The 26,213-nt window shown below is 42.0% G+C and overlaps 2 protein-coding genes and 1 pseudogene across 2 annotated transcripts; all 3 read right to left on the reverse strand.

Annotated features, from left to right (window-relative positions):
- Positions 1-266: 266 nt before the first annotated feature.
- On the reverse strand, positions 267-6,730 carry LOC139561837 (gamma-aminobutyric acid receptor-associated protein-like). Its single transcript, XM_071379142.1, has 4 exons — positions 6,016-6,730; positions 1,394-1,472; positions 1,178-1,296; positions 267-1,050 (listed from the first exon to the last, which is right to left on the reverse strand). Exons 1-4 carry the CDS (start codon positions 6,103-6,105, stop codon positions 970-972), a joined length of 369 nt encoding a protein of 122 aa, XP_071235243.1. The 5' UTR covers positions 6,106-6,730; the 3' UTR covers positions 267-969.
- A 1,059-nt stretch (positions 6,731-7,789) lies between these two features.
- Positions 7,790-20,518, reverse strand: LOC139560983 (CTD nuclear envelope phosphatase 1A-like). Its single transcript, XM_071377764.1, has 8 exons — positions 19,731-20,518; positions 16,818-16,884; positions 15,163-15,281; positions 11,791-11,862; positions 11,522-11,638; positions 11,263-11,374; positions 9,097-9,181; positions 7,790-8,986 (listed from the first exon to the last, which is right to left on the reverse strand). Exons 1-8 carry the CDS (start codon positions 19,833-19,835, stop codon positions 8,926-8,928), a joined length of 738 nt encoding a protein of 245 aa, XP_071233865.1. The 5' UTR covers positions 19,836-20,518; the 3' UTR covers positions 7,790-8,925.
- A 514-nt stretch (positions 20,519-21,032) lies between these two features.
- LOC139561021 (elongator complex protein 5-like) lies at positions 21,033-23,721 on the reverse strand (annotated as a pseudogene).
- Between the last annotated feature and the right edge of the window lie 2,492 nt (positions 23,722-26,213).

A 26,213-nucleotide genomic window follows, 5' to 3' on the forward strand; every position in this document is an offset into this window, starting at 1 on the left:
AGCTATGTGATGGTGGGATTGGTTATCTCCACCGTGAGTGCAGTCTGTGATGTGATCAATGTAGCAATCAAAAGGTTTCCATTTTGAAAGCTAATAATAATAATTTGAAAGCGCAGGTGTGAACGGAAGAATAGAAATGTATGTTCTTTATTCAGGCTCTCCTCAAGACTATGGTCGCGGAAACCATTTCAATATGTTCACATACAGCAAAAATATGCAGAAAAATTAAGGCAAAAGGCCGACAGTTAAGAAGACAGGAAACAGAGTTCGCTTTTTGTCACATTTTATCATGTATGATCATGAATGGAGGCGCCAGTAACGCAGCTGTATAACGAGTTCCAACTTTAAAAAAAGGAAACAAACAAATTGCTTTACAATACCTCAGAAATCTAAAAATAAAGTACAATAATCATAATAATAATCAAAATAATATAGTTTTTAACCACAAAGCAGAGGGAGGATGATTGTTCAGTTCGAATTCTATTCTACTCCAGTCAGATGTCAAATACACTACGTCTTCAAAGTATCTTACCAGCACTACTACATTAATAACACACACTACATTTATTCATTGCCAAATGGAGCAGAATTTAATCACGGTAGATCCAAAGGCTACCTCTTTTCTTACCCCTCATCTTTAGAATAACTGGTAACACTGCCTAATTCTAACAAGTCATTTCAAAATGGCATCTGTTCTCCGTTTCAGGATGATCAAAGCACTATGAAAACTGGCTTACGGGACCATTCAACCGAAATCCCTATCTCGAAGACCTGGAGGCAAATAAAATTCACACTGTAGGAATAGTACTAAAGAGGTAAAAACGGAGGGATAACAGGAGGGGGAGTGGAAGTGCATCTGACATCTTTGCTCTGGGAACTCCAGGCTGCTGAGCTGGATAAAGCATTTCAATAGACACAGGGTGTGGTTTGGGGGGGGGGGGGGGGACTTGGTTGAGGAAGGGAGGAGGTTCAGATTTCTGTTTGGTTGTCTCCATAGACACTCTCATCACTGTAGGCAATGTAGAGGAAAAAGTCCTCTTCATGGTGCTCCTGAAAGAGAGCGAGAGAGATAGAGGTGTTAGTGTGAGTTGACAAAACAGAGGTAGGGGAATTGCATCCCAATCCCCACAGAAACATGCAGCAGAAAAGTGAGAGGAGTGTAAAATAAATATCATACCTGGTACAGCAGGCCCATGGTGGCGGAAGTGGGTGGAATGACGTTGTTTACAAAGAAGAATAAGGCGTCCTCTGCCCGCAGGTGGATTCGTTTTCGGATGAGGAAGTAGAACTGGCCCACTGTAGTAGAGGTAGAGGAATTGAACAATTACAGTTCTGAAAGGAATGGTATGCATTTGTGATACATGTGTGGCAATGTTATAACAGTTCACGTTACCTGTGAGGTCGGAGGGCACGAGGTATTTCTTCTTGTCCAAATCTCCTATCCTTGCTTTGGGGGCTTTTTCCACAATTACCTCAAATAAGAAGAAAATAAATAATTCAATATAGGCCTAAATATTGTGTGGCTATGTATCCAACAATGTGAAGTTTGTTGACACGGTCAAAAAAAGGAGCCTTACTTCTTACATGAATAACTTTTACATTCATAATTAACTTGGTCACATACGCTTGCACTATTCAAGCTTCTTTGTTTCACATTTCAAGGAAAAGGGGATCGGAGACCTGCGGTACCTCACGGTGCGAGGTGATTTTCAGAAACCATGGTCCATTGTCTTTGGCTCATTTATTACTTCTCCATTTTGATTCCACTGCTATGTGAAGCTGACAGGACAGCATTTTTGAGTGGGGAGTAGAAATGAAACCAAATCTCACAGAGAAAGAATACTTCCCTGTGCTCTAAGGCCAGTGCATAAAACCTGCACCAAGTCTTTTTACAGATCGTTTACACCATCTTTAATTTGGATAGTTAGGCCTTACAAATTAGGAATAGACATGTCGTTCTGGGAGTATTATCAGAACATAGTTCTGGACAAATTTGTTGACAGAACAAATCGTACTCAAGCAATCCTTGAGAATGAAGGAAGGAATCTATTGACATTTCTGCCCTAAGCATTCTAACTAAGGACGCACGATATATCGGTGAACATATCGAAATCGGACGATATTAGCTAAAAATGCCAACATTGGTATCGGCCCAATGTCTAGTTTAATGGCGATGTGCAAAACCGATGTCAAAGCTGACGTACATACCTATATAACGTAGGTACACAATGTATTGACGCCACGTAAAATTGTGCGTTACACGTGCAACACAGAATTCCTAACCTAGCCCACAATGTCTGCTGTGTGGACCGAGCAGTCAACAAGACGAGCAGTCATTCGAAAAAGTAATTACATTTCAGCTAGACAACTCAAATGTGAAATCCAATAACGCCAAAATAGTAGAATTCATTGCACTTGACAATCAACCGTTCTCTGTCATGGGTGATGTTGGCTTTTGGTACACACTACCAAGTGCCCTATTTTTCAGATGTTGCACTACCGTAATTACATAGTAATAGCGTCACTGCTATTAGCTTACCGACATACATACTATGGAAAGCCGTTTGGGTCTTTGCGTGTCAAAAAAGATACAAGTCAAACAAAACCATTTTACACGTTAAATAAGCCTTTAAAAATTTGACACATCAAATAACACAGTTCTATTTTAGAATGTTGTGAGTTCTGAATTTGCACGTGCAAGCCAAGAGCCACCACTATCAGTAGCACTGTCAAAGCGGTATAAAAAAAACTGTCTGCAAACAAGCAAACACCGGCCACGAACGATGTGTTTACAATACCGCGTTGGTAATAAAGCATTATTTGTTAGGCTGCAACTTCTGGGGTAGCTAGCTAGCTTTAGCTTGGTACCTAGCTAGGAGCAATACAACCAGCCTGAAAACAATGACCAGTAGAAACTGCAGACATTTTCATTATACTTATCAATGATTTAGGAATCCTTGTGAGTATATATTAGCTAGGTAGCCACTTGTTGTTCGCCTATTGAAATTGAACTTCAGTTCATGAAAATAAGTAGCTAGCCAGCTACTTACCCCTGTTGGCCAAAGCTAACGTTATAAGCAGCCAGCTAGCTTCATCTGGCTAGTGATGCTCAACCCGACCGGGTTGAGTTGTGAAGCTAGCCACAATAGTGGAATTTGCGGTTTGCCTTCAAAATAAAAGTACCTCTTTGAAAGTGATGCAGAAGGTTAAAATTGGTGGAATCATGCCATATTTAGACTGCATAATGTTAAACAAGGTTGGAATGTGAAGCAATTAAATTGGGTATCAGTCTACTCGGTGACACCCACAGAACACAACTGTGAAGAGTTTACGCAAATATTAGTGTTGTAGCTCCTATTGCAGGCCTGTGACTGTGAAATCACCTCCCCAGTCAGCCTATTGCGTGTAATGACATTCATATTGCACTGTACAGCTTTACCTAATGATTGGGGATCAATGAAATTGGGTATATGTCTACTCAATACCCAATATATTTTTCCCCCAATGTCCTCCTCAGAGTTCTCAGACTGCAAAACATCCACACAGTATTGTTTTTCCTCTGGAATATAGTGTTCAATACACATAGATTGAAAATAAATTTGGCTCAATTCAGTTGTTTCAGAGTCCCGCAATAAGAGCAATGACGCTATTGTTCTCTGGGTGTCACTGAGTAGACTGATACCCCACCATGTCATTGATCCACAATCCATAGGTAAGGCTGTACAGTAAAATAAGTATGCCCCCAATGCAATTCTAAAGTATAATACATCCAGTGTGACTTCAACAGATTTTTGTTTAATGAACAAATTATTATCTTTTGTTGATTTTATATAACATTACAACCTAGTTTAGCATGATCTATTCAATTATGGCAAAATTCTACTATTTGTATTCATTTGCATACCACCCTGCATACCACTGCTGGCTTGCTTCTGAAGCTAAGCAGGGTTGGTCCTGGTCAGTCCCTGGATGGGAGACCAGGTGCTGCTGGAAGTGGTGTTGGAGGGCCAGTAGGAGGCACTCTTTCCTCTGGTCTAAACAAAAGATCCCAATGCCCCAGGGCAGTGATTGGGGACACTGCTCTGTGTAGGGTGCCGTCTTTCGGATGGGACGTTAAACGGGTGTCCTGACTCTCTGAGGTCATTAAAGATCCCATGGCACTTATCGTAAGAGTAGGGGTGTTAACCCCGGTGTCCTGGCTAAATTCCTAATCTGGCCCTCAACCATCACGGTCACCTAATAATCCCCAGTTTACAATTGGCTCATTCATCCCCCTCCTCTCCCCTGTAACTATTCCCCAGGTCGTTGCTGCAAATGAGAACGTGTTCTCAGTCAACTTACCTGGTAAAATAACGGTAAAATAAATAAAATAAATAAATTTGCATCACTGTCAATGACATACTTTTATTTTGAAGGCTACCCGCAAAGTCCACTATTGTGGGGTTAATCCTTTTTGTGGCTAGCTTCACAGATGGGTTCGACCAACATTAATCAAATAAGAATTGTTTTATAAAGTAGGGCTATTTTAGATGATACCCAGCAATATAGTTAGCTAGCTAACTATAGCTACTGAAACAGATGTCATTGTTTTGCTATGTTTTTGGGGAAAAACATTGTTTGCATCCATGAGCTAGCTAGCTTTTTTTTAATGACCAGCACTGTGGGACAACTTCATCAGCATCATAGCATACGAATCGATGAATCGTTGCGACATATGAAATACGAGTGATAGTGTAATCAATGTGTAATAACTACGTAAAAATGTTATGAACGCGTTAAATTATTATGTGACGTGCAGTCATATTCAGGTCCCGATTGGTCAAATAGTGTTATTTGACATGTATCTTTTTTGACACGCAAAGACCAAAACAGCATTTCATAGAAATCCTGGTTGAGAATGAAACTACTAAACAACGAAACAGCACAGCAAGTAAGTGAAAGAAATAGGTTTTGATTATGTTTTACTGGCAATGGGGACATACGTAAATGCCAACAAAATAACTTTTTGGTCAGTGTGGTGTGTGTGTGTAACCTTTATTTAACTAGGCAAGTCAGTTAAGAACAAATTCTTATTTATGACGGCCTACCCCGGCCGACGCTGGGCCAATTGTGCGCTGCCCTATGGGATTCCCAATCACGGCTGGATGTGATACAGCCTGGATTCAAACCAGGGACTGTAGTTAATCCTCTTGCACTGAGATGCAGTGCCTTAGACCGCTGTGTCTATGGGTGTTAACTATTTAACTGTACTAGAATGCTTAAAAGGACGCTAAAATAATCGAATATCGGATATCTGTATCGGCAAAAAATGACATAGGTGCGTGGGGGCGCACACGGTGTGCGGCGTGGGGGGGCACACGATGTGCGAGGGGACACGGTGTCAACTGTAAACAATCTACCTACAGAGGGGCCAAATGCGATGGACTGCTTATTGACACCAGCTGTAGGCTATTTAGGGTACTATACTTTCAACACAAACTACCTTAAACTGTAAACCTAGTAACTAATTAAACATTGAATATTAGATGTCATGTTTCATTTTGACATAAACTTGGTAGTAAGTTAGCTCCTATTGTTTTATAAGTATGTTAAACTAGCTACCTGTCTTATGAAATACTGTGTCTGACTCCATGGATTAACAGCAAACATGTTGACAGATTGCTAGCTAGTAAAACATAAAATCCCATTCAATGTTGAATAGAATTATGCCTAGTCTTCTAAACTGCGACGAACACGGTAGGCCCATAAGAAGCCATTTGTTGTTGCCAACCCACATACAAAAGCTAACGCGATAGTTAGCTAGTAAACTAATACAACTGCCCTGCTTTGGCGTTCCTATGAAAATATACCAAAACCAAACATGACATGGCTTGAGCGGTTATCACGTTAACGTTATCTAAATTGGGATTACTAACATCAATACTAGTTTTAATAACCAAATGTTTCCCTATTGACTTCTGGGTAGAAAAAACATTTAACGTTAGGCTGTTAGCTTAGCTAACATTAGCTACTTACAGGCACCCTGTCCGGATACTTCTTCCTTATTTTCTCGCCCTCAGACCGTCTCTTTTCAAATGGATGTTCCTCTTTGTATTGGAACTTCATTGTCAAACGAATGACAGGGTGTCGATCTGAGATATCCGATCTGGGTTCCTCAAGTAACAATTCGATGGCACACGGGTCAAGACTGCTGTTTTGCTCGGATTCTTTCCTAGTACGACTGCAGCGGAAGGATACAATAACATATGACGCCAAAGAGAGGTCTGTACGTCGAATTAGCTAAATAGTTAAGCTACGCTCATGGTGCTTTCAACACAACTGGGAACTCGATGTCAAATCATTACATCAGCGATATTTAGGTCGGAAAGTCGGAGCTCTAGAAAGAAGCCGGAGTTCCCGACTTGGAATTCCGAGTCGGACCTGTTTTTTTCCCCTGAGTTCCCAGTTGTCTTGAATACACTGAAGACAGATATATCCAAGTTCCCAGTTGTTGTGAACCCGGCATTCGTCGCACGGCCTCATTAAAAAGAGTTGTGAAAGTTTGAACTCTGATTTAAATATTTAGTAATATTCAGCAATTAATCAAACTGTAAGGATTCTTCAACAAATTGGCAGTCATTTTGTTTTCATAGCTTTGTTGCAAAATATATATTTAAAAAAAATAAACAGATTTAACGGAACTACTTTATTTTGACCAACCGGTTGTGATGAGGCAGTTGTCATATGACCCATCATTGCACTTTCCGTGGCGTGTTATTGAGTTTAGCCAGCAGCAAATTCAACAGAGACTACTAAATCGATGGCTGAATTTAATTAATGTGTTTATAGTGCAGAGCTGGAAATAGTTGTGGAGCTAATAATTCCTCCGTGTCTAATCACACTTCAAGGTGGGTGTCAGGTGTCAGTTTGATTGGGCAGTTGCACAAGTGGTCACATGCTTGGGAGTCATAGGTCAGCTGAGGTGGCTGCTGTTATTAACTTTTGTTTCCCCCTTTATTTAAACTAGGCAAGTCAGTTAAGAACAAATTCGTATTTACAATGACGGCCTAGGAACAGTGGCTTACCTGCCTTGTTCAGGGGCAGAACGACAGTTTTACCTCGTCAGCTCAGGGATTTGATCTAGCAACCATTCAGTTACTGGCCCCAACGCTCTAACCACTAGGTTACCTGGCGCCCCACAATCGTCACAGTATCCTTACAAGTAGTGTAGTCAAAGCATTTGAAAAGGTAAACTATAAAGGGTATACGGGTTCCATAAAACAATATGATCTGTTTATGACCAGTTTTTAAAGTTACCTTAACACGCCCTACATCAAATTCCAGGCTCCTAGCAAAGCTAGTTCTTTGATTACCCTATGTCATAGATCAGCCAGCGAGTTAACTCCCTGACTGGTTACTAAGGTTCAAATCAATCTCTGATTAAAATGAAAATATGGGAACCAGTGTGGTGGCCCTTCAGTGGCCAGCCTGGATATGAATAGACCTGGTATGTCAACAGGTAGTGGAAACAATGATGCAGTTACTCATCTTACCACTTGAGGGCAGCCAAGTGTAAGATTTGGCAGTGGATCTAATTGAAAAACAGAATATCACTATTATTACTTGTCCCATAACAAAAATGCAATGTCAATTTATGACATTTGTCTCAATTTAAAACTGGTCCTCCTTTCCTGAGCATTCTGTCATACATTCCCACAAAATACAAGCAGACGAAACACCACAACTGGGATGCTTTTTGAGAGCACCGTGATTCTGTTTGAAGTTACAAAGGAGAGCCAGGTAAAAGTGGTCAATACTGACAAGTGTTTTATTAGTAACACAGACCTGGGGACTGAGCCAAAAAGAAGCAGTCTTGACAAGACTGAAATTGTTCAAATGGCATTGACAATGGAACCAATATGGTCAGGGGAACAGGAAACAATCAAAAGGGCTGCTCATTCTGCTTCAAATACAAAACAACAAAGTAAAAATCCAGAAATTAAGTGCAAATCTCAAATTGAAATTATGTATCAGGCATAAGATTTTCAATAATGGAGATGTCTGTCATACTATACATCATGGTAACTGAAAGATGAGAAATTGAAATATTTTTTTAACCATTATTTTCTTTAATAATTTCTTCAGTCCATCTTTACATCCTACAAGGGGTTTTGGAGGAACACGTTTGAGATAAATGATCATGTCTAACCAACAGTCATTTGATTAAAAAAATTAAAAATAGACTGCTTTATACTTCATCCAGAGAGGTCTGTGTTGTGTAGCAAATCTTCATTGCTAAAATTATTTGACATAACTCAATCATTGGTACCCCCGACACATGAATTACTCTGGTTGATTGACGGGCCTATATTCCCCCAATCAAAACTATTATCCTCCATCTAATTCTGTCGCCCGGTTCCTCTTGGCCATCTTAACAGAAGTAAAGTCCAGTACCAAGTTGAGAAAGAGAGAGTAAAATAACAGGCGTCGTTAGAGGTGCAGTCCAGACTAATGACACTTAAGAAAAAAAAGATGGAAACTTGTCTAGTTCATTGCCTTGCTGTCCCTATTCTTTTTGTAACGTCAAAAGTTTAGCATGACGAACAAACGTGAGCATTCTCCCAACTCATGTACAAAAAAACTCAGCCCCATGCGTACTTACACAGTCAGTATTAGGAACTAAGGCAGAGAGACTCCATTTAGTTTTTTCAAAAATCATAGAAGAAAAAGAAACAAGTTGGCTTCCCCCCCAGTCATTTGCTGGCTCTCCAGATCTTGCTCCGTTCATTCCTTGTTGGATGTTCTGCTTTGACCCTTCTCTCCTCGGTCCTTTTCTGAGGGGTGAAAGGTCCACTGCGTGGTAACGGAGGAGCGATGGGAGCAGGTAGGGGGAAGTGGTATAAAAAAAGAGCCAATCAGCGAGACCCTCCCCGCAGAATCAGCCAATCACCAGAGCCGGTGCTGGTGGAGGTTTCGACTGAGGACGGATCGGATGTCAGCGGTGAACCTAGCAGACAATTGTAAGGGTTATGCATTTCTCATGCTACCAGGTAACTGGAAAAACACTGCTACAGTGCAGGATCCTCATCCATCCATCTGAATACCTGAAATACTCACCTAAGTGCATCTAGCATAGGCAGCAGGTTAAGGAGTGCTGTGTCACTAGGGTCGCTGAACCAAGACTTGATAGGTATTGCATTGTCTGGAAGGCAAATACAGAGATTCAAAACCAAAAGAAGGATAGTAGGAGAGTTGTGAAACCTAATAATTGGTGTGTAAAACCAGGCGAGTAAAAATGATCTGCTGTTGAAAAATCGACAAAACATTACTTGTATTAATAGGGTACAAGTGGTTGCTCCTTGGTAGCTGCCGACTTACCTTGATTCTCACAAGTCTGTCAAGGCTAATCACAGTTTCTATAGAAAATGGCAATGTTTGAATTGGTGTGTGGTTTGTTCGCTTAAAAACACGCAAGAGCTGCTTGGCAACCTTCCACTCACACCCACCAAACGGACAGCAACTGGTTTGACAACATCCTGACATTTAAAACAATCATTACAAGCCCACCTAGGCGGATATGACCTAGAATGACGTACAGTTGAAGTCGGAAGTTTACATACACTTTTAGGTTGGAGTCATTAAAACTTGTTTTTCAACCACACCCCAAATTTCTTGTTAACAAACTATAGTTTTGGCAAGTCAGTTAGGACATCTACTTTGTGCATGACAAGTAATTTTTCCAACAATTGTTTACAGACAGATTATTTCACTTATAATTCACTGTATCACAATTCCAGTGGGTCAGAAGTTTACGTACACTAAGTTGACTGTTCCTTTAAGCAGATGCTTCTGATAGGCTAATTGACATCATTTGAGTCAATTGGAGGTGTACCTGTGGATGTATTTCAAGGCCTACATTCAAACTCACTGCCTCTTTGCTTGACATCATGGTAAAATCAAAAGAATTCAGCTAAGACCCCAGAAAAAAATGTGTAGACCTCCAACAAGTCTGGTTCATCCTTGGGAGCAATTTCCAAACACTTTAAGGTACCACGTTCATCTGTACAAACAATGGTACGAAAGTATAAACACCATGGGACCACGCAGCCGTCATACCGCTCAGGAAGGAGACGCGTTCTGTCTCCTAGAGATGAACGTACTTGTGTGAAAAGTGCAAATCAATCCCAGAACAACAGCAAAGGACCTTGTGAAGATGCTGGAGGAAACAGGTACAAAAGTATCTATATCCACAGTAAAACGAGTCCTATATCGACATAATCTGAAAGGCCTCTCAGCAAGGAAGAAGCCACTGCTCCAAAACCGCCATAAAAAAGCCAGACTACGGTTTGCAACTGCACATGGGTACAAAGATCGTACTTTTTGGAGAAATGTCCTCTGGTCTGATAAAACAAAAATAGAACTGTTTGGCCATAATGGCCATTCTTATGTTTGGAGGAAAAAGGAGGAGGCTTGCAAGCCGAACACCACCATCCCAACCGTGAAGAACGGGGGTGGCAGCATCATGTTGTGTGGGTGCTTTGCTGCAGGAGGGACTGGTGCACTTCACAAAATAGATGGCATCATGAGGAAACAAAATGTGGATATATTGAAGCAACATCAAGACATCAGTCAGAAAGTTAAAGCTTGGTCGCAAATGGGTCTTCCAAATGGACAATGACCACAAGCATACTTCCAAAGTTGTGGCAAAATGGCTTAAGGACAACAAAGTCAAAGTATTGGAGTGGCCATCACAAAGCCCTGACCTCAAGCCCATAGAAAATTTGTGGGCAGAACTGAAAAAGCGTATGCGAGCAAGGAGGACTACAAACCTGACTCAGTTACACCAGCTCTGTCAGGAGGAATGGGCCAAAATTCACCCAACTTATTGTGGGAAGCTTGTGGAAGGCTACTGGAAACGTTTGACCCAAGTTAAACAATTTAAAGGCAATGCTACCAAATACTAATTGAGTGTATGTAAACTGCTGACCCACTGGGAATGTGATGAAAGAAATAAAAGCTGAAATAAATCATTCTCTCTACTATTATTCTGACATTTCACATTCTTAAAATAAAGTGGTGATCCTAACTGACCTAAGACCGGGAATTTTTACGAGGATTAAATGTCAGGAATTGTGAAACTGAGTTTAAATGTATTTGGCTAAGGTGTATGTAAACTTCCGACTTCAACTGTACATAAACATCTCATCACAAAGTATGCATACATTTGTGTTGTGTGAGCGTGTGCATGTCTGTGTGCGTGCATGCATATGTGTATAACCTCACCTGGATGACTCCGGTAAGCTCCAGGCGAGTTGTCCAGGATGACGATACTAGACAGGTCTTTGTGTACGACAGACAGGTCTTTAATATAACTACCTAGATCCAACGTGCAATGCTGCAGACACAGGAAGAAAACATAGAAGATGTAAGCAGATAGTAAATAAAATGGGAGGAAATGAGGTCACTAATACTGTACACTATTTTCACAAAGACGTGGATGGACATAAATCAGTTGTGTTCATATGATAGGGGAGAGTGATACCTGTCTGTAGTATCTGCGATTCAGGATGTTCCTGTTGTTGTCCAGCTTGTCTGCCACTGCCGAGCCATAGATCTCCATACTGGCCGTGAATACTACCAGCTCATACCACTGGCTGACCTGGAGAGAGGGGTCACACACACAGCGAAGGATACATGTTTGGCTCATGCCATCATTTACAGTCAAAGAACTTGTCAAACAGAGCACAGCATTGTTGACAATGACGTACAAAATAGAACTCACAGTTCACAAGGACAACATTTTTTACTTACCACTTCTAAAAAGAAGTCAACGTGCGGCCTTTTATGTACAAAGAATCTGACAGGGTGCTTGTCAATGACTACCTGCGAGAGAGAGAGAGAGAGAGAGAGGGGGAAACGGATGCAATACGTATCTAGATGCATGGGCTCCAATATGATACAGGAACGATACCAGTGTTTTCCCTGCAGTCATTTAGGTGTGGGTTGCCACAATATGGAACATGGGAAAATATTTCTGCCGAGGCGCACTTTAAAAGATGCTAGAACAGTCCACATACACTTTCTCTGCAAACAAAATTAGTAATTTATAGAAAATTCAGACAACCCCATAGTAGAATAGTTGATGTATTTACCTAGTTGGTTTGTTGTTGTGGGTTCTCTGCAAGATAATATTCCTCTCGAAGCACATTCATGTTACAAGTGTCATAAGGAGTGAGGGAAAAATGCATGCTGACAAGCAGTCAATGCACCACAATTCTCACAATAGCTGGGAAAACAGCTATAGCAGAACTTTTGACTTCATCCCAGTCTCAAAATCAAATGGTTTTGACAGTTTGGAAGTTTTTAACGAAGTGAGCTTCTGTTTTCCTCCTGCTACAGCCATGCAGTGCGACTCACAAAAGTGATTGCGGTCCTCGTTATTAAACTATCAACTATACTCAGCATATGTAAAGAAATATACAGTGCATTCGGGAAGTATTCAGACCCCTTCCGTTTTCCCACATTTTGTTGCATTACAATTCTAAAACTGAGGATTTTTATTTAATCAATCTACACACAATACCACAATGACAAAGCGAAAATAGAAATTTTAGCAAAATGATAAATTAAACAGAACTGTCATATTTACATAAGTATTTAGACCCTTTGCTATGAGACTCAAAATTGAGCTCAGGAGCATCCTGCTCCATTGACCATCCTTGAGATGTTCCTACAACTTGAAGTCCACCTGTGATAAATTCAATTGATTGGACATGACTTGGGAAGGCACACACCTGTCTATATGAAGGTCCCACAGTTGACAGCGCATGACAGAGCAGAAACCAAGCCAAGAGGTCGAAGGAATTGTCCGTAGAGCTCCAAGACAGGATTGTGTCGAGGCACAGATCTGGGGAAGGGTACCAAAAATGTGTCTGCAGCATTGAAGGTCCACAAGAACACAGTGGCCTCCATCATTCTTCAATGGAAGAAGTTTGGAACCACCAAGACTCTTCCTAGAGCTGGCTGCCGGCCAAACTGAGCAATCGGGGGAGAAGGGTCTTGGTCGGGGAGGTGGTTCCTCTGTGGAACCTTCCAGTAGGACTACCATCTCTGAAGCACTCCACTAATCAGGCCTTTATGGTAGTGACCAGACGGAAGCCACTCCTCAGTAAAAAAAACGCACATGACAGCCCGCTTGGAGTTTGCCAAAAGACATCAAAAGGACTCTGACCATGAGAAACAACATTCTCTGATCTGATGAAACCAAGACTGAATTCTTTGGCCTGAATGCCAAGCGTCACAAACCTGGCATCATCCCTACGGTAAAGCATGGTGGGGGCAGCATCATGCTGTGGGGATGTTTTATAGCGGCAAGGACTGAGAGACTAGGCAGGATCGAGGAAAAGATGAACGGAGCAAAGTACAGAGATCCTTGATGAAAACCTGCTCCAGAGCGCTCAGGACCTCAGACTGGGGCGAAGGTTCACCTTCCAACAGGACAACGCAGGAGTGTCTATCGGACAAGTCTCTGAATGTCCTTGAGTGGCCCAGCCAGAGCCCGGACTTGAACCCGATCGAACATCGCTGGAGAGAACTGAAAATAGCTGTGCAGTGACGCTCCCCATCCAACTTAACAGAGCTTGAGAGGATCTGCAGAGAAGAATGGGAGAAACTCCCCAAATACAGGTGTGCCAAGCTTGTAGTGTCATACCCAAGAAGAATCGAGGCTGTAATAGCTGCCAAAGGTGCTTCAACAAAGTACAGAGTAAAGGGTCTGAACACCTATGTAAATGTGATAGAGTATTTTAACAAATTGGCAAAAAAATAAAAACAATTAAAAGTTTTTGCTTTGTCATTATAGTGTGTAGATTTGATGAGTAAAATATACAATTTAATCCATTTTAGAATAAATGACAAAACGTGGAAAAAGTCAGGGTCTGAACACTTTCCGAATGTTTACCACAAAACTACCAAAATTAACCTGAACAATCAAAATAAAATCTAATATAGGCTAATAGGCTGACCACATCGCTCACGTCGCGTGCTTTGCAAAATAAATTTAGGAATCTATGTTATTCAATTATTGCACCCACACTGCTCGAGTGTCTGCGTTGCCAAGGGCTAAAATAGAAGTCATTCCTATTTCTGACGCAGATCGCGCTGCAAGTCCTGCCTCTCCCATCTCCTCATTGGTTTATAGAAGCAGGTTTTTAATTGAAAGACGAAATGTTTTGCCGGTTGTCGTGGTAATACTATGAAAGTGTAGATGACAATCACCATATAAGTTCAAATATGAAAAAGCCTGGAAGGAGATGACTAGAAACGATTCGGTTGGCCGTTTTATGTGTGGATTAATTATCGGAGTAGAGGACCTTGTGCATTTCAGGTAAAATAACAACTCAATGTTTATATCCCAGGACAAATTAGCTAGCAACAGCAAGTTAACTAAATAGGACAAATTAGCTAGCAAGTGCAAGCTAACTAGCTAAATTGCCATACATGTTTAATGCTTTTCGACCTGTCCCCAAATTAATGTCATTGGTTCAGAGTTTGTTTTGATATTTTAACCTGCGTGTCGTGATCGCGTTTGGTGTAGGGGGACAAAATACATTTATGCACGATAGCGCACGCGCGCAGCCGGTTTGGGTTCCGTGTAAGCCCCGATCATCAGGATGCATATAGCCAGATGAGATGTGTCTCCGGTAGCTTACTTTTATTCCACTAAAACACAATTTTCAACAACACATTTGATAACAATAACCTAGCAAATTACATTGTCACTCAATCAAGCCTAATATCAGGAATAGGCCTTACCTCTCTTTGGTCAGTGCACAAAGCCACGCATAGTGCGCAGTTTGACTAGGCTACTGATATTGCCAAGGGGTTTTTCGGGATACAAAATGATTTGTAGATCAATAACTGTCAATGCAGTTACATGTTCATTTCGACACTGAAGGAGAGGACGCATCAGTTGTCACAAAAGATTAGGTATTTTTGAAAGGCAGAAAAAAGTTGAGCAAAAACGGTTAGTGAACCGACGATTCGTAACATTTAAATCGCATTGCACATTGGGTGACTCGTTAAATCCCTAATGCGCAGCATGCTTGTCTCTGGACCAGAGGGTCACAGGTTCAAGTCCTGATATGACTAACCCCCCCAAATTCACTTTGTGTGCGCGTTTACCTTGAGGATGAAGTCTGGTGGTGTGCCGGGTCTCACTGTGGGTCTGAGGACTCCGTCGTGGTGAGAGTGGATCAGCGTCTCATCTAGATCCAGCACCAGAATCTTCCTCTTCACTGCATCTAAAGGATCAAACAAACACATACACCTGCTTATTACATGTTCAACACCCCCCCCCCAACAGTGACCTTGCGGTTAGAGTGCGGGGTTCGCTCCTGGTCGAGTCATAACAAAGACTCAAAATATGAGACCGGAAGCCTCTCTGCTTGGCACTCAGCAATAAGGAGATGGATTGGGGGTAAGGCCCTGCGACAGTCTAGCATCCTGTTCACCAGGTTGTGTACTTGTACATCAAGCTGGCTCACGGTACAGAAACAAGAGATAGGGAACGAGAATATGGGCCGCTCTGGCTCAGACAAGGCTTACTTGTCCAAGGCTGACTTAATACACACCTTGCTAAATATCTAACCTATAACACCATAAAGAACATGACAGATGGTCAGTAATACTGATGATTTTTCCATCTTACACAAGTGACAAAAAGGTTTCTTTGTGTCAGTGCATTCACATGTTTTGCACTATGCTAGCTGTTTGAAGCGCCCACATGCTTCAATAAAAGGGTTAATGTGATGAGAGATAGCAGAGCAGGTCTGTGCTACGGAAAATCCCTTGGAAGAGACTGGGGTTGCGTTCATACTCTTCAGCCTTAGAGGAACTGAAATGAAAGCTGCAATATGTAACTTTTCCGGGGACTTGACCAATTCACAGTTATAGATCTGTCCTCATTGAAAGCAAGTCTAAGAAGTGGTAGATCTTTTCTATGTCTGCTATTTCTATGCTTCCTGTTCTTAAATTAAGTTTTTGCATATTTTACTTTCGGTTTTGTACACCAACTTCAAACATAAAAAAATGTGGTTATTGAAAATATATTTCAGTGTTTTAAATGGTACAATGATAATCTACAATTGCTTGTTTTGTTACAAATTGAAATTGGGCTAAATATTCGAATTTTCGCAACCAGGAGATGGTGAAGCGAATTCTGCTTATTGCTCCTTTAATAATGGATTTACAGAACCGCGGATCCACATTTGTGAAAGTATGGTCCCCCTGTTGTCCTTTGAGACAAGCAATAAAACAGTAGTCAAAACTCCTAGGTCCCAGCGAGCACCTGTGTTTAATGCACATACAGTATGTTGTCTCTGAAGATGTATATAACTATATGCCCACCACTTTGCTGTACTAGCTGCTTTGTACAGATTGTATCTGTTGCTGTATCATTGCATTTAGTTCTCAGTGTGTTTTGTGATCATGTTTTTTCCTGTTTGTCTTAATCATAGTTATCATTAAAACAAAACAAAACTGAAAAAGTAACACAAAGCTCTTTCTTTGAAGGCATTACTGAACAAGGACTTTACTAAATAAAGACAACTAGACTCTGGCAACTGATGTGTAGATACAGTAGACCAGCTGAAACCAGAATGAAAGTTGAGGAAGCTATAGCAAAAGGCAGAGGCATTATGAGGTCATGTCAGTGTGTTTATTCATTCTATTTCTATAGTTTATACACAATGCTCAACTGGGCTGGGTCCGGTTTCCTGGGATCAAGGAATGGCAGGGGGGGGGGTCAGAAAAGATGACAGAGCGACAGCAGTACTCACTAAGTCTATTTCTGGAGATGGGGGACAGTGGTAAAGTGTCATACCGCACCGTCTGGTACTGGATTACCTGAAACAGAATGAGAGAGATTAAGCATACTTGTTCAACTCAGCCAAAGACAGAGTCACTCACAGACACTAGTGTTTGTTACATTTGTGAGCATAAATTGCATGAATTTTAAGGCAGAACAGTGGGTAAAGTTTAGTTACTCCTGTCTTGGCCATGGTACAGAAATACAATTTTAATGAAAGAAAAAAATAACAATAAATCGAAGCTTGGTAAATTTATTACAAACCGATTTATTAAAACCCTCGTTATTCCATTGTCTGCTCCCTACATGGGAAAGCCTAATTGGGGGAAAGTGTGGTTACGGAAAATGTAGGCCTATGTCTACGTATCCTTGGCAACATAATTCCCATGACCAAACAAAAGCGCAGGGTCAGACTAGACCTAGGCCTCCACGACTACTGCTATCCTTGGGTGCATTTCAAAAGTTTACAGTGCGTTCCTCTACTTCATTTAGGTCTCAGCACTAATTAGTACTGTGCTTACACCTGCCAGGGCACATGACAGACCAATTGGTAAGGATCCCTGAGGAGAGGGAGCCATATCAGATTTAGACACACCGATTTTCCCCACTCCGTTCATTAATTGTTCCCCGTTTTTCCCCCCTAAACAGAGTAGACAGTTTGCCTCTCTATTCTCCATAAGGGCTAGGAATAGGGGGCCAAGTGAAAAGGGAGACTTGCAGGGTGACTGTCTGCGGCTGCCAGGTTGTTTTGTCCAAAACCCTTAGACGACACCCACTGCCAGATCCCTGTTCCATGCCTTGTGGCGCTTGGCCCGGTCTAGGGATAGCCTGTTCATGAACAGCTGGTGGATGCCATGGGGGAACCCACAGCCCCACAGGGCAGTGGTATTCAAAGTCAGGGTCGCAGGGGAATTGCATTTGAACTTTTTGGGGGGAACCAAAAATTAAGAGTACATGTTATTTTATGGGACAATATACAAACATTGAGAATTATATATTGAATAAAAAAAAAAATTTTTGGGGGGGGGGGGAATAGAATTTTGAGTAAATGTATGTATTGGTTCTCAAAGATGAAAATGTAATGAATAGAAGATTGTAAAATCCAAATATACAGATTTTAACATTGTGTCATTATATTTGGGGTAGCCAGAATGTCTGGGGGGGTAAAAAATGGGGTCCCTGCTGAAAAGTTTAAATACCACTGCCCTTGGGTGTTGTCTGGATATAACCCTCCCAGAAACCCTCTCCAGCCCTCCCCTCCTCTCGAAGATGCATTTATGTCATAGTGTTGTCTGTCTTGAAGATTATGATGCAACTGGCTTATATGTCTAGCACACATCTGATTAAGGACTGGTAGCATATGCATGCGTTTATGCTCCATAATCCAAATTGTAGTGATGACAGCTACCGTCCACTAGGTTTTCATTGTAACCCTAATTTAGCATACCAAATTCTAATAATTAGCTTATTTGGATCCCAATTAGCTTTTGCAGATGCATCAGCTTCTTTTCCTGGGGCCCACAAAGCATTACAAGTAACAAAACAATGATAGATAAGGACAGTCACAAATTCTAAATACAATGATAAACAATACAACAACAATACTGTGCGTATTAGTGTCTGTGTGCGCATGCGTTTGATAAACTTGTTGACAAGCTGAATCAGGTTAGTTACAACTGGGGTTGGAGCGAAAACCTACAGCAGGGTAGTTCTCCAGGAACATGGTCTGAGAACCCTGGTCTAGGCCTAGCCTATATAGCTACAGCATGCCAGGGTCTCTATTGTATATACAGGCAACCTGGTTTAGCTAGACACCTAGGCATCATCACATTGGTAGCTGGGAGTGGGAAAACCTGTAATATACTCCAGACAATTCCCAAACTGAGAATTCCAAGCCTAGGCAGTCTTTCTCCAGCATATTTTGGGCGCACAACATGACCGATTGTTCAGGAAGAAATAGGTTGCTACATTGTGAAACAAATTATGATTTTATTCATATACAGCATTTCGACTTGAAATGTTCCAAACACTGTCTGCATCCCACTGACTAGGCCCCGAGTGATGATGTATCACTGTTAGGTAATAAAATACAAGCGGTAAACACTGGAGCTTGACTAAACTACAACATACTTAGATGTAATACCAGCACTCCCCTCCCTCTCTCTGTTGCTGTGAAACAAAGTCAGAAACAAAATCCTTTGATAATGTGCATCAAGTTTACACAGAGTATATAATAAACAAACCATATGCCCCACCCAACCGGACTGTGTGCATTAATTGGTGGACAGGTGGAGCCTTTGACACCTCAAATGTCAAGTTTATATTTGGGGCATCAGCGAACCAGCAAACGTGACCAGAGTCTTGTGGGTCCTGTCCATATATCAAGGGCATGCAAGACCTCAGTCGAACAAGAGCCTTCCTTTGTCATCCTAACACTCACATCACAGCTACAGTATAGGGCTACAAAAGTAACCCAGAAACATGTGAGAGCAGTGGCATTTGATTGTCAGAATGAAATGTCAGAATGAAAAGGATTTGTGTGAGTCCAATACAAAGGGTTTGTCTGTTTATTTCAACGGAATCCTACAGCCCCCCAGGAAGCACATTACCTGTCAAGACTTTCCACAAAGTGCCATTCTTATCTATGGCTCTGATAAGGGCCATGTGGCCATAGGGAAGTGGAAGCATGTTTGTAAACTGTGAGATGATTGTTTCTGACTGGAGGTTAGTTTTGTTTAAGGTTTGTGACATGGCCATGACAGCAGTAACCAATGCATTTGAATGTCATGTCTGTCCCACACACACACGACTTACCCCCGACAATGTAAACAAATGTGCAAACAAGAGCAGTTGGTTATGCTATTTTTAAAAAGAATATACTCACCGTGCGTAGGTGCTTCCTGAGAATGTACAAGATGAATCCCCACATTCTGGACGTTACACCTAGGAAAGTGCGGATGCCAAGTAGACACTGGCGGGTCTTCAGCATGTCGGCGACCACACAAGGACCCACACAGGAACAGGAGGTCGAAGGAGCTACAAGTTAACCCGCTCTGCTAAATTGACCAATGTGGTTCAGGCTAGGGTCCAAATAGTCGAATCGGAATCCGTCCCTACAACCTCAACAACCTCTCAAAAACGAACCAAACACGTCCAAATTAACAAGAGTAGATCGAGCAAACGTGTGAGTTCCTCTGCACGCTTGCTGCACAACTCTCATAGATTTGAATGCATTGACATTGTGTAGCAGAAAAATGTTACTATAAAAACAAGAGTTACAACAAAAGTAGACTCTTGCACGACGTTTGCTATCCAATAGCAATTTGGTCAGTGACAGTGGGCTACCGACTAGCTAGCTAGAGTCAGAATATACCACGCAGCTCGTCTCGCCGACAAGCTAAGCTAGCAGTTAGCTCGGTAGGGTGACCACCTTGAACCCTGGAGAACATTAACTAAACTTTCGTCCTTCGAAATTTGAAAACAGTAAATAATACTCTTATTTTATCTGTGGTATTTTAAGAAAAATAATGTCTGAAAACTAACAAAAGTCAAAACAGTCACCATGAAAACTGCTTGCAGTTCACAGCAAATCCGGAATCGAAATGCGAGCCGCCATCGCCGTCACTTCCGCGGGGAGAAGTCTTATCAACCTGATTCGAACCTAACGGTTGCGCGCAGCACGTCCCCGTGGAAAGCAGATATATTAAAAGTAGATGGACAGAATTTTCAAACCTGTCTATTCTCTTTGGTAGGTGTGTGGGTTTTCCCAATTTCTAAAGCAAATACATTTGTTGTATTACCCTGAACAAACATTGAAGTGATGAAATATGATGCAGAAGTCAAATCAAGCTGTTTAAATTGTAATAATGTATAGTCATTACTGACTACTCCCTGGCAATGATGAAGGTTTTGGGGAATTCAGTTGCTCCTTTCTGGCATAAAATTGGCAAGACTCTACAAGAAACTATTTTAGGTTTATTTACAAGTCTATGTGATTTCATGTGGCTTGTATTAAGGTGAGTTGGGTCTGACTTGAGATGAGTAAAACACTAGTAGTCACTAGACTCAAGCTCACACTCCAGTGGTTAGCGGTAGAAACTACACAAGTGCAAGCATACTGTACAAAAAGGTGTCAGTTTGAGGCATTACAAATGTGCTAGTATACAAAAAAACACATAAGACAACCTGAAAACAGTACCCTTTATTTGATGCTAGATTTAAACAGATACCGGTCATAGATCTACTGTAGGCATCTGTTCTCTGCGTCATTCAGTCTTCTGCTGAAATATTCCTGAATTGATTGCTGTAACAAGCAGTATCTCTTTTGTCTACTTACACGGACTCCACCTTAACCACATTCCTCCACTGCAAAAACTGGCATTCGGTAAACCTGGTATTCTGTTAGACTTTAATTTAAATCTCCTCTGAGAAAGTAAAATAAATACCTCAGGCAGGAACTCAGGCTATTATTTTGGTTTCCGGCATGTAAATGTCCGATGTGGCATTAACTGTAAGGGCTTAGGACACTGCTTTTCATGGATAGTAGCCTGTCCTCTAGAAATCAAGATCATCATCAGGGTCCTCCGGGTCATAATCATTGGCATCAGGCTCATACAGGATCCGTCCTGAACTGAGGCCCAGGTGCAGAAGTGCTGACTTCCTGGAAGAAGACAAATGCGGAGTTCAATAAACACTTGAGGCAACTTATTCAGACAGCAGCAAGCAAGGACAGTTAGCAAGACAGTTTGGGGGAGAAAAGGCATGGATGGTTGAAACAAATCTCACTTCTCTTTCCTGAAGTTGAATGGAAGTGCCAGTTTTTCTTTGGCCTCTCTCTCTCTGTATCGGACAGGCGGTTAAAGGTCAGGTTGGCTGTTGGATCTGCCTGGGGAAAGACGAGAGAATCATACAACACAACTGGCTTATTCCTTCTCATTCTCATATAGTACATGTCAGGAATAATACAGGTGTGCTAGCTCAGATTTGTCTGTATTCATCCCTGTGTATCCAGGATGACTGAGTTTGCTCTGTATTGTAACTGTCAGGTCCTCATTGATGCTGAATATCTCTTCCTGGTAACAGACACACAACACTATCTGTATAAAATGGCTAAGACAGTTTAGCTCCCAGTGCTCTGGTCCCTGGAGACCCGGTGATGACTGAAGTAGCCATGTGTCGTATCCTTCCCACAGTGCCTCGCTGATGCAGGTCGGAGTGCAGCAGGCCAACTACTCCTCTCACAGCTCCCCCTAATGACAAGGGAAGAAAGACACTTACCTGAATTCTCACAACTTCACTGACTTCAAATGACTATTTTACAACATGGCATAAAATATATAAATAGTGGCAACCCAGAACCAAAACTTGCGTGAATGCTGGAGACTAGAAAGACACCGATTATAAATACCATGACAAACCTTTGAGAGCCTAAAGTCTCTGGCATATGACTGCAGGGTCATGATGCCTCAAAATCCATGAGAGCGAGTCAATGATGAGTGTCACTGCTTTGGCCTGAGGTGTTTGTTTGAGAAGAGTGTGTCAGGACTTCTAGAAGTAGTGGGTGGAGGAGTCAGGCGCAGAGAGCAGGGTAGTTTGATACGTGGATATATTTATTCCCAAACAACAGTGTCGGTCAACGCCACACACACGGGCGCTAAAAGACCCAGTCCAAAACAAACAGGACGAAACGGTTCGGGAAATAAAATCCACCAAAATATACACACACCAATAACAGAAAAACAAACATAGATAAACGAACATAGATAACCCACCCAACTCACGCCCTGACCATACTAAAACAAAGAAATAACAAAAAAACGAAGGTCAGAACGTGACAGAGTGCTTATGTCCTCTAGGGTGAACTGATGGACAGTAAATTGTGAGTTTCCAGTCCAGCTAAGAGGATCTGAGTAGGCATTGTGAAAGTACAGCCTATTTTCAAAGTGGAAAAACATGCAGAAGTGGGCTAGTACAGTTGACTAATTTAAGGAGTTTCTGATTTGTTTCTAGTCACCTCTGTGCAGATGTTCTGTCCAATCCATCTTTGAGTTCATCTTCACTGGCCTCGAACCCCAATACATGGACTACCTCCTTCCTGAAACACAATGTATTGGTATGATATTAATGCACAACACAAACTATATGAATAACGTTACAAGATAACACAATGAAAATACTCGTGCCATGGAAATGTGATGTACCGTTTAAGTGCTGTATTTATGTAGCTTTTCAGGTGTCGACCAGAGTAATTCACATAATCGGTCAAAAGCAAATGTTAGCTAGTTAACTACTGCCAGTGGTTCTGAAAACATTGCTTTTAGTTAGCCAACTGTACAATATGGTGACCACAGACAAGTATATTTACCTTGTATCAAAATTAATCCTCCAGCTTCTGTTCCTTGCAACACTTCCCACAACATACTGTATTTACAGGCTTAAAGCTTGTTAACGTTATAGCAAGAATGTTGGTTACCACGTGTGATACCTCTTCATCTGCCTTCTTCAAACATTGATGTTCCTCTACAAATCTGACAATTATCATGACTAGCTTTTGTCAGCTGGATATTTATCTCGGTTAACCCAACTAAAGTCTTGCGTTTACCAGAGATTACCTGGACATTAGATGGAACATGGAAGTTTGCGTTTAGGAGAATAATTAAGTTGTGCGAGTGCATTAAATGTACTTTTCAACACAAGGCAATCAGCTCGTGTCGGGAAAAACTCCATGCCCCAGAAAGCATCTGGTTATTAGCCCTAATCACGCCTACGCCTAACGCCATTATTTTTTACCCCATGACATTATCAATGTAGTAAATTTAATTAAATTCTTTATGAAGTGATTGATTGATACAAGTTTGTCTCCCGGTCTGTGTCCTATATAAATACGATTTCATGGATCTGGAGAGCAGTGAGCATTCTGTTATGCAGGTAGAATTACCAGCAGTTCAATGAAGAGATGTTGCAGTTCCGTTAACCCCGTTCCTGTCTTGTGGAACTTTTGCACGAACGCAGGTCGACCTGGTTGACTGTTTGGAAAGCTGTGGCTAGTGATCAATCGTTCATAAACAAACTACTCAGTGTTTCGGCACGGCTGTGCTGTGACTGGGTCAGAGATGGTAGGAGATAGTGATGGAGTGATGGTACTCCCTGACGAAGGTCATGCAGCCGAAACGCGTCGTTTAAAAAAAAAACTTTGTTTCTATTGAACATGCCATACTAATGAAAGGCATTTTTATTAATTATATGAAGAGTGCCTTGGTCCTCCTTTCTTTTTGATTACCAATGTACCCCTTTTACCAAAGAGCACCTTCTATCTACCAAAATGTACTATTGTGTACCTTAGTAGCGCTTCCCTTCCTCCTCTTTCTACTAGAGAAGCAAGTATGGAGCATAGTGGTACAAATAAAGGAGGGAGTAGGTGTTTGAAGGGGAGCGAGAGGTCTATGGAGGCAGAAAAGGAAGTTTGAGGAGAGCATCATAGTTTCTAGCGCTATCCAGGCTGTATCACATCCGGCCGTGATTGGGACTCCCATAGGGCGGCGCACAATTGGCCCAGCATCTTCCAGGTTTGGCCGGGGAAGGCCGTCGTTGTAAATAAGAATTTGTTCTTAACTGACTTGCCTAGTTAAATAAAAAATAAAATAAAAAATAGAGGAAGTTCGGAGGTAGAAAGTGCCGATAAAGTGCAAGACGCGCTGGGAGCATAAAGTGATTCTGAAGTTTAGGGAGAAAAGGGGAGTTGGGGCGATGAGTCTGATAAGTTTGACGGCTGCGATAAAATAGTTGATTGGGCGAAGTTGTCAATGCTAAATTGTTAAGAGATGGGAACTTGTTGGTGTTCTGTAAGGACATGGCGCAGAGGGAAAAAGCTCTCAGAGTGAAGGTGGTGTCGAGCAGCTGAACTGATCAAGCAGGGAAGCAGTGGATTAAAGGGGTGATAACAGGAGTTCCTGTGAGTGTTAGCACTAAAGAGGTAAGGGACAATTTGAGAGGAGGCGTTCTAGTGGATGTTCAAAGATTGTAAGCAAGAAGGGGTGGAGTTAGGGTAGGTAGAATATATGAGTTATTATGTGAGGGCGTATGTACCGAATCCTTTAAGATGTTATAACTGCCAGAGGTTTGGGAATATGGCAACAGCCTGTAAAAAAAAAGAGGTGTGCCAGGTGTGGAGGGGAGCTTGAGTATGGTATGTGTGGGGATGGTGTACAACCAAAGTGCTGCAGCTGTCGGGGTACTCATAGTGTGGCATATAGTGGGTGTGAGACTATGAAGCAGGCAGTGGAGGTGCAACAAGTGAGAGTGGAGAGAGGGGTGTCATATGCTGAGGCAGTGAGGGTGGTCCAGGGAGATACAGGTTTAAAGGAGAGATGGGTAGGAGCATCTAGACTGGGGATTACCGGGCAGGTGGGAGACGATATGGTATACTGTACATAGATAAGAGAAAGCTGGTGATGTTCATAGCAGGAGTTGTCAATAGCACTGCTAAAGTAGAGTCTAAAACAGTGAGGATTCAGCTAATAGTGAAAGCTGCTGGGAGACATCTGAGTATGACAGGGTTGACATTGGAAGAAGTTCGAGATGACCTCAGCTGATGACCAATCAGCTGAGTGTGGAGTCATGTATTACTGGATCTTAGTTATGGTGGTAGTACTACAATGGAAGGCTGTTAGTTCATGGTCAGGAGTTCAAGCAGTTCATCTTAGATATGCCAGCCAAGCCTGATGTGATTTGTGTGCAGGAAACATGGCTCAAACAGAATGTGGAGTTTATCATACAGGGATATGTTGTGGTTCGTAGGGACAGAGATGTAGGGGGAGGGGGGGATGTGCCACCTTCATAAAACAAGGACTTCCCTACAGGATGCTAAGCAGAGGTATTGAACAGGAATATGTGGTGGTGGTGGTGGTGGAGGTGTGGTTGAGAGGAGGGGTGGTAGTGAACTACTGTAAACCGTGTCAGATATTGGACCTGGAAGTGCTGGAGAGGGTGGAGGGCTAGGATAGAAGTAAGGTAATGGGGTGTGGGGATTTTAATTCCCACAACACGCTCTGGCGGGATGGATGGAAATGGCCAAGTGATGGAAAATATGATAGAAATGAAAGATCTGGTGTGCCTGAATGATGGCAGAGGGACCAGGATTGATGTAGCCACAGGGGAAGAGTCTGCCTTGGACCTCACTCTGGTATCTAGTGCGATGGCAGGAATCTGTGAGTGAGAGGTATGGGAGGAGTCGACAGTAGGGAGTGGTCTTTACCCCATGGTATGCACAGTAGGCCGGATGGAGGATGTGTTGTCAGTGGATGGAGTAGGCAGGTGGGTGTTTGGAAGGGAAAAGTGGGATCAGTTTCAGGAGCTGAGTGAGCAGGTG

This window comes from Salvelinus alpinus, chromosome 31 (genome assembly GCF_045679555.1).
Source record: "Salvelinus alpinus chromosome 31, SLU_Salpinus.1, whole genome shotgun sequence".
Taxonomy (NCBI): domain Eukaryota; kingdom Metazoa; phylum Chordata; class Actinopteri; order Salmoniformes; family Salmonidae; genus Salvelinus; species Salvelinus alpinus.